A 9248-nucleotide genomic window follows, 5' to 3' on the forward strand; every position below is an offset into this window, starting at 1 on the left:
ATTACACTGTTACTACATTAAACTGATTCTGTTTTGGTTTTTTTTTCAATGCAAGTAATTCTAATAAAGAAATCCCTCAAGCTGGTTAACCACAAAATCCCAACAAGACATTACGAGGGTCTGTTTTCTGAAACATTTTCTGGAAAAGTTCTGGGTATTTTAATGACAAGTAATATAATGTAAAGAACTTATCATACATGTTATAAAAGAGATGAAGAGTCAAACAGAGTGCTGAAGCACCTCAAACATTATCTAGAGTAACATACCACTTTTTGGAATTGGAGGAGGTAATATTAATAGAATATTAATACAAATATGGCCTACAAAGTGAGGCCATATTATAGAATGTAACATTCTTTCAAAGGCAATTGGGATCTGGGGTTATGGAAGGAGGAATTGTCTTATAAAGAACAGACAGCATGGAGGAAAAGCAGCCACTATTGGAATAGGCCAGAGATATACACATATAAAAGACAAAAATACCTGGCTCTCCCCTTCTTTTGTCCCTCAGGCTATCAGCAGGAATTCCTGTTGGCCATATTTCATGGAAGACTTAAGCAGATGTTGGGAAAACAGTTTTCAAGAGAAGGGCAAGAAATAGGTGGGAATGTCTGAGAGATGATGACTGATATACATCTAAACACTTAATAATATATCAGATATTACAAGAAGAGTTATTTGAGTGAATACATTAAATTTATTTTATGCCTTAAGGAATTGTTGACTAATGTATTCTCTGAAGTTTTAAGAAGTTTTCTGAGTTATAATCTCTTAGAAATGCAGAAAAAAATAATTTCTTTGACTAGCTTAAAGAACATGCAGATGAAATAGTCGAAGAAAATAAATTTTTATAATCTAATAGCCATATATAACCACATTGTGCAGTTAGAAAAATAATTTGGATTTCAAATTTTAAAAGAATTTTCAAGTTTTTCATGTGCTAAAATGTCTGTACAGTGATGTCATGAAACGGATATATAATGGTTAATAAAACTCGGGTAGCAATGGGAGATTTTTTTCTTTTAAATACTAAAAGCTCTGGTGGTTAATACACATGACTGAATTTCCAGTTAAGTCTATCTCACACAAAATACTGCACCATGCCTCAGACCATAGAGACTCCCAATGAGGAAACATGGCTTAGATATGAAGCACTGCACAAATAAACAAGCACTTTCTTCCCTTCCTAGGATAAACAGCTGGATGTCTTTTAACAGAAGTTATTAAAGTTACTAAAACTTTTTAAGAAAAAGTATGAACTCTGGATTTAAAATACAAACTTCAAACATTTATATGAAAAAATGTTGCAGCCATTCTTGTGGGAGCAGTGTGAGATACATGCAAGCACATGAGCTGACTTCATAGAAGCAGGATATAATAATAATAATAATGGCAAAAACAACTTTTATTGCAATCATTTGAATTGTCTTTTATTTCAGTTCCTAAGAAAGGACTGCTAATTAATACTGTATGTTCATAGTTCCATGAGTTTGCATATATAAAAATTACATTTAATTTACCTATATGATAATTTTTATATATTCAGGTTAGAGTGTAAAAGTTTCATTATTATATAATACTTTATTTTTTGTAACAAGGTTCTGATCAAGAGATTATTTCTGATGTTAAAGGATGATCTTATTACTTGAGGTTTCCTACTATAGGTAAAGACGAGAATCAGATATTTAGAAATTACAGAGCATGTAAACAGCATCTCATCTCAACAAAATGGTCCCTTATTTGTAGGGCAGGAATACAGACGCAGACGTAGATAAAGGACCGGTGAACACCGGGGGGTTGGGGGAGAGGGGGCGAAGAGGGGGGTGGGATGAATTGGGAGATTGGGACTGACATATATACACTACCATGTGTAAAACAGATAGCTAGTAGGAACCTTCTGTATGGTGCAGGGAGGTCAGCTTCGGTGCTCTAGATGGGTTGGATGGGGGTGAGGGAGGGAGGTCCAAGAAGGAGGGGATATATGTATACATATAGCTGATTCACTTCATCTTTTAATGATAATTTATTGTTACAGAGAAGAGGAAAAATGGGCCAAGTCTGTATACTATTTGAAAGGCATCAGGTTCCATTCTTTTACTGCAGTGTTCAGTTTTATTCAGATTATGGAGGAGAAAAATGAATCATAATTCATTTTCAAGGTTGCCAGGAGCCACTAATACTTCCAAATTGGTATTCATGTATTATTATATTTTACATTACAAAACCTTAAAGAAACAATAAAGAAAATTAACTTTTGACACAGAATCTTACTTCAGGGTAATAACCACCATAATTTGATTCTTTCCTGCATCTGTTGTTTCTGACAATGTATTAATGAGATCTTAAAAATCTTCTAATAACTTCTGTCAACTTAGTAAATAACATAAATACTGGTTAACAGTAGTAAGTGAAGATCGATTGAAAGGAAAAAAATAAAGTGACAAATAAAAATATGATATATTATCAATGATAGAAACACATTAAATTTGTTGCAGTGTATCTGATTTTAAATATTTAATTGTTGAGGACAAAAATCTAAAGAAATTAATATTTAAAGTAATACAATATGTACTTAACATGCCTAATGAATATTAAACTGCAGCTATCAGGAGGCCTACATGCAGTTAGACACAGCTATGATTACCATAAATGTTGTGAAAAATATCAAGTGTTTTCTATTCTATAGTTTCACTATTCTAAAAAAAAAAGAGAAAAGAAAACAGATATAGAAGTACACTTTTGTTAAAAATATTTTCAATCATTTAAAATATTATTTAGCTTGGTTTCTAATTTGAACTCTGAAAAGTATAATTTATGTGATTTAGGATACACACTAAGTGATTAAAAGTTTAATCTTTTCTAATATTGAATTAGTTATATAACCACCTCTCTCCTGCCTATGTAACTGGAACATCGTAACAATCTTCCTTTAAAAGGTGCATGCATTTCTTTATAAATGAATAATAGCATCGTATTATTGAAAACCCAGACAGTGTTTTCTTATATTCTGCTTACTAATGGTATTAAATAATAGCATACAATTAATATGCTGAAACAGATTTCAGGTTATTTAAAAGGATTTTGGATCAACTGTATAGTCAAATATTATAAAACATATTTTATGTATTTGTCATTGTCTTCTAAGATTAACATTTTTTTCATTAAATGCCAGATAAAACATGTGGAATAACTGAGGGAACAATGAATTCCTGCACTGACCAGAGGCAGAGCCCACTCATTTTTTCTCACTGATCATACTAAAATAATTCTAGGTATGGTTCTTATACTGAGGAAAGAGGAAGACAGAATTGAAAAAAGATGTGTGAAGGATACTGACAGAGAAAGGAAGACTACATGCCCACACATGTTAGTGTCCAAGCAGGTGAAATGATAGCAGAGGCATCTTTTTATCATCATTGGACACCAATAAACTAAGGGAAATCCTCTTGGGAATCATGCAAAAATCTAGGCATTGCAGGTCTTAGTGATTTGAAATTCAGAAATAATTACTCATACTGTCCACTTATATGTCTACTAGACTTACTTTACCACTTATGGGTAAGACAGAAATAATTAAAGTAATTATGTCCTCCAGCTTTCTTCCTCTCTCTCTCCCTCTCTTTCTCTCTCTCCTGAGTAAAAAATGTGATGTCTTCACAAATAAATTCATTTTCTAACTACTTACTTTCCCTATAAAAAGATATTGAAAATTTCACTTGTAGTCATGAGGTAGTATCAGAATCTCTACTGACACTCCCACTGTAAATAACTAGAAAGATGGGCAAAAATATAGGAAGCAACAGTTTTCAGCCATTGCAAAAGAGCCAGCATAAATTTATGATTGTTGAGAGAAGGAAATCATTGCTATGGACTTCCATTGAGTGAGAGAACACAGACCGAGACAGTTTTGTTGAACTGAAGAGAAAGATAAGAGGTTCAGGGAACCTAAGAAGGCTGGAATGTGTGAAAGAGAGGACCACAGAAAAGGGAGCAGTTTAGCAGAAGAACTTTAAAAAAAAAAACTCTACATAGGGATCCACTTGAGTCTTTGCCTAGATACTAATCTATGAGTTTGTCAGATGAAATTTCCAAAATGCCAGACAAAAATTAACTTCCAGGTAAAAAAACGACTACCTAGGAGCTGTAAGTTGAAAGAATTACCATAACTCAGAAGGGGCCAGAAATTGTTGGACATGCCAACTGCCTAAGTTTAGAGACCTTGTTAAGCATAGGAGACATTCAACAGAAGGCCCAGAACAGTCTCATCAGAGTAACGGGGCTGAATGAGCCACAAAGTAAAGACTACTCTGATTTGTCCAAAATAATAAAAAATGAGCCTCAGGCTGTTAAAATTCATGTTTAAATAACTTAGACGTCTATCAATAAAAATTGCAACTTTCTGGGCTTCCCTGGTGGCGCAGTGGTTGAGAGTCCGCCTGCCGATGCAGGGTACATGGGTTCGTGCCCCGGTCCGGGAAGATCCCACATGCTGCGGAGCGGCTGGGCCCATGAGCCATGGCTGCTGAGCCTGCGCATCCGGAGCCTGTGCTCCGCAACGGGAGCGGCCACAACAGTGAGAGGCCCGTGTACAGCCAAAAAAAAAAAAAAAAAAAATTGCAACTTTCCTTAAAAGAATACAACAGCATCAGGTATTTGGCAACATAAAATTTATCATTTTTGACATCAAATAAATGTATTAGACAGGTGAGGAAGCAAACAAATATGACCCATAGCAAGGAGACAAATCGGAAAACAGAAACTGAAACGATGGGATTAGCAGAAAAGAAATAAAAAGTTATCATTAATATGCTTCGAGATTTACATGAAAGCATGTATATAATAAAGAGTTTAAAAATAGGCAAAAGTTAAAAGAAAAATAGGCAAAAGTTTTCTAAAGATAAAAAATATAACTTGTGAAATTGATATTTCACTGAAGAATTAATAATTCAATTGGAGATCTAACAATAGAATCTATGAAATAAAACCACAGAAAGAAGCTAAAATAAATAAATAAACAGGGACAAATCCTAGGTGGAACTTGGAACAAGAGTAAATGATCTAATATATATGTAATTGGCATTCCAGAACGAGAATAAAGATACTAAAAATAATTGAGAAAATAATAGCCAAGCTTTTCAAAATGAAATAAAAATGATAAACTCAGTGATCTAAAAACGAACAAAACAAATGCTTATTTATTAAGATCTAAAAGAATCAAAATTGAAAATTAAAACTATAATTTGTATTTTCTCTATTCAGCTATTTTTGATATTTTTTTCCAGTATTGGACACATGGTATTCCATTTTCTTAGAATACCTTTATTCCAAATAACTACTTTTATATCTGCCTCATGCTAATAATTTGGTCAACAATTCCATGTTTTCTATATAGGGGTTGTTTCCAGCCTATGCATTTCAATAGCATCCCACCATTGTTTTATTATTTACTTCTTTGTATAATTGCTTAAATACTTGTTTATTTATGCCTCTACATGTTAAGCAGCTTCAGAACACAAGCAGCATATTGCTCATTTTTTATACACCCAGCTCCTACTTTCATCAACACAAAGATATAAGAAAGAAAACATACACGATAATGTCACCAGGTATCTAAACACCTAAAGGGCCACCCTTGTCTTTTTTAGAATCCTATCCCCTAATAATAAATGCAATTCCAAAATGTATTTAACTACAGGAGAGAGTTATTTTCATGTAATGGAAATAAATGTTCTAAGCTCAACCAAAAACCTATATTAAAATTGAAGAAGGGCTTCCCTGTTGGCGCAGTGGTTGAGAATCTGCCTGCCAATGCAGGGGACAAGGGTTCGAGCCCTGGTCTGGGAAGGTCCCACATGCCACGGAGCAACTAGGCTCGTGAGCCACAACTACTGAGCCTGCGTGTCTGGAGCCTGTGCTCCGCAACAAGAGAGGCCGCGATATTGAGAGGCCCGCACACCGCGATGAAGAGTGGGCCCTGATTGCCGCAACTGGAGAAAGTCCTCGCACAGAAACGAAGACCCAACACAGACAAAAATAAATAAATAAATAAATATTTTTAAAAAAATTTGAAGAAAATGCTGAACCAGTATCAACAATAAAATCTCAGATACATCATTTTCTTATCATGACAAAGTTTATCCCTCTGAATTGTATGCCTGTTTTTTCCTATCAGTTCAAAAGAGGTCTCTGGACACTAGAAAAAAAAAAACTGCAAAAAAGTGAGAGAAATATGTACACAGTAGCTATTTACATTGTCATGGATTATCTATCATTTGGAGTGTTTTGTGCCCTAAGCAGATATGCAGTGATAAAACATTACTGAATAGAACAGAAATGAGATAAAAGTGGTTTCAGCCCTTGAGTAGTGTGTAACCTAGGGCGAGTGTCTTGACAGTTCTGAGCTGCCCTTTAATAGTCTCAAGATTTGGGCTGATATATGACCAAACTTGCATGGTTTCATGAGGACTCAAGTAACAACAGGAAATAATATTTGTGAAACAGTAATAGCATTTGCTCAATAACTGTTAGTTGATTGTCAATATTAGGAATGATACGATTGTAGAAATAGAGTCACAAACTTATGGTTGCCAAGGAGGAAAGTGGAGGAGGGATAAATTGGGAGACTGGGATTGACAATATACACACTACTATACATAAAATAGATAACTAATAAGAATCTACTGTATAGCACAGGGAACTCTACTCAATACTCTGTAATGGCCTATATGGGAAAAGAATCTAAAAAAGAGTGGAGATATATATATATATATATAAAACATATATATATGTTGGAGATATATATATATATGTTGGAGATATATATATATATATATATATATATATATATATATAACTGATTCACTGTACAGCAGAAACTAACACATTGTAAATCAACTATACTCCAATAAAACTTAATTAAAAACAAAAGAATGATACAACTGTATATTTCCATCTGGCTGCACACCTACCAGGGAAGTCCCTTCAGGCATTCTGGTGGATCTGCTCTTTGTGTATTTAAATTCCTAGCCTCCTCTCATTCATTCCCGGGTCTCTAGCTAAGGCCTTGGGCAGAGACAGGCCTCCATATGGGGAGGGAAGGGGAAACCTTGAAGATAACTTTTCCCCAACTCTGATTCAATACTCACTACTTTCCCATGCCTGGACCTCCCTAGGTTGTGCCACACCCCCATCCTCACCCCTACCCCCAACTCAGGGTTCATAAAACTGCTGGAGCCTTTTGTTTGGGGCCCCCTCCAAAGTGGGGTGAAAAGCATTGACCTACCTGGCTCCATAGTCCATTTCATGGGGTAAAATGCAATGGAGTCGTGAGCCTTTCTCTTATTTCATTGTAGTAAGTGATTAAAGTCTTAACTCTTTCATTTCTGCCTTGTTGCCTTAACTGGCTACCCTGATACCTGGCAGCTCCCCTCTCACCCAGCTCAGCTGAGCTCCTGACACCTAGTGAAATAAAATCAAAGCCAGAGGTATATACTTTTTAATTCCTATATTTAAATAAAATTACTTTGAACAAAATATAGAACAATGCATCTTACTTAATTCATGAATATTTTTGTAAAGAGCATCATTTTAAATATTATAGATTTTTAAATTCATTTTAATAACATTTTATATCTTTTATATGTCTTTTAATAACATTAAAAGAATGTAGTATTATAACAAGCATTCCTTCTGACTGAAAGTTAATATAGTCATTTGAATTTTTTGTAAGAGTCATATATATTGCAAATATACGTCTTCCAATTTTTAGGAAGGCAAAAGCTTTCTTATAAGGGGCCCCATCTATAATCCTCATACATTTGCCTATTTATCTATTTGAGAAATTGATATTCAGTATAAAAAATTTAGTTGCTATTCTTATTACCAAATACATGGCTATGAGGCAAAGCAGAAGATATCCCTTTTTCTTTTTTTTTAATTTTAACATTTATTGGTTTTCTTTGATTGCCTCTGGTCCAGTTTTGGAAGGGCTCTCTGGGTTCTTCTGGACTTGTTTCCGGACTGCTGCAGCTGCAGCTTTTAAGGCCCTGTTTTGCTTCTCCAGCTTTTGAGCCTCTTGGAAAACCCGAATGCACAGAGCCTTTTTGGTCCCCCAGCGGAGGTGGGTTTTTCGGTAGTACAGAGGGGGAAAGGTGTACTCAATCCCCAGCTCCCTGCATGTCTTCTCAAAGACAGTATAGTTGGTCTTGCGGAGGTTTTTGAGCATCTTTTTCCTCTGGTCAATGCTCATCATCAGATAGCGCTCGTGGGCTTTGTCCTTTCTTCTTGTGTTCTTCACAACTGCGGATCTTGACAGTCAACGCAACAATTCGAGCCTCCAGGGAGCTGGTGTCCTTAGGCTTTTCCACGACCTTGTTCATCAACTGCTCTTTCTTGAGTTTTAGCTTCTCTTTCTGGTTGGCCATTTCCAAAGATAAGAGTTTTTTCACAACATCATCAACCTTCTCAATTCCAGGGATGTCCTGGTAGTCCTTGAGCAGCATAGAAGGGGACAGGTCATCTTCATGGCTGGGCTGGACTGGTGTCTGGGTGACATATCTGCGGGCAGCCCGGAGGATGAGACCTCCAGGACTTGAGGGAAGGTCCCGCTGGATGGCGAGAAGCTTGGCGCACCCTCCACCCGGCAGCCCGAGGACTGGGGCCTGAGTCACTGCCTGGGTCCGAATTGAACTCAGCGCCCTCCACGCCACCCTCAGCATGGTGGCTTCTGACCCCCGAGGGACCCGCTCCACTTAATCAGAAGAATAAGTGGAGTGTTGAGAACAGTTGGAACTTAAAACACCATCTTTTTTTTATCAAAGCAGTAGCAATCCTGCTCAGATTCAAGAGCAGGAAAGAGACCCCTTATCTCCATTAAAAGAATGTAAAATAGTTTGCTGCTATGTTTTTGCTTGCTTGCTTGTTTTACTTTACCCTTATATTATTAAGGAAATTGAAGTTGCAAAATTATAGGGTTGAAGCTAAGGTTTTAGGGCATTTAGAAAAGTATATTTGAGATGAGGTTTGTTTCCTCTGTGATTGTTTTCCTTAATTTCTCACTGCTGAAGAAACTAAAAAAAAACCTGTGAACAGGAAGATACAGTATGTGAGCCTTGATATTTTCCTGCCTCAGCTAGTGGTCTCATTAATAAAGCTGTATTTGGTGGAGATAGAGGCTGTGGACAGGCACAACAAGGCAGGCTTACAGTCATTTTATTTGACGTTTTGTGCATCTTTATACATGCAAAGTG

General features: G+C 36.0%; 1 protein-coding gene across 1 annotated transcript; it reads right to left on the reverse strand.

Moving 5' to 3' along the window:
- Window positions 1-7945: 7945 nt before the first annotated feature.
- LOC114898256 (28S ribosomal protein S15, mitochondrial-like) lies at window positions 7946-8732 on the reverse strand. The gene is given in 2 exon segments (XM_029227444.1): window positions 7946-8285; window positions 8287-8732. Coding segments are annotated over 2 exon segments (771 nt in total). The 5' UTR covers window positions 8718-8732.
- Between the last annotated feature and the right edge of the window lie 516 nt (window positions 8733-9248).

The sequence above is a fragment of the Monodon monoceros genome, unplaced genomic scaffold, assembly GCF_005190385.1.
Source record: "Monodon monoceros isolate NGI ecotype Baffin Bay Population unplaced genomic scaffold, NGI_Narwhal_1 Super_Scaffold_18, whole genome shotgun sequence".
Taxonomy (NCBI): Eukaryota; Metazoa; Chordata; class Mammalia; order Artiodactyla; family Monodontidae; genus Monodon; species Monodon monoceros.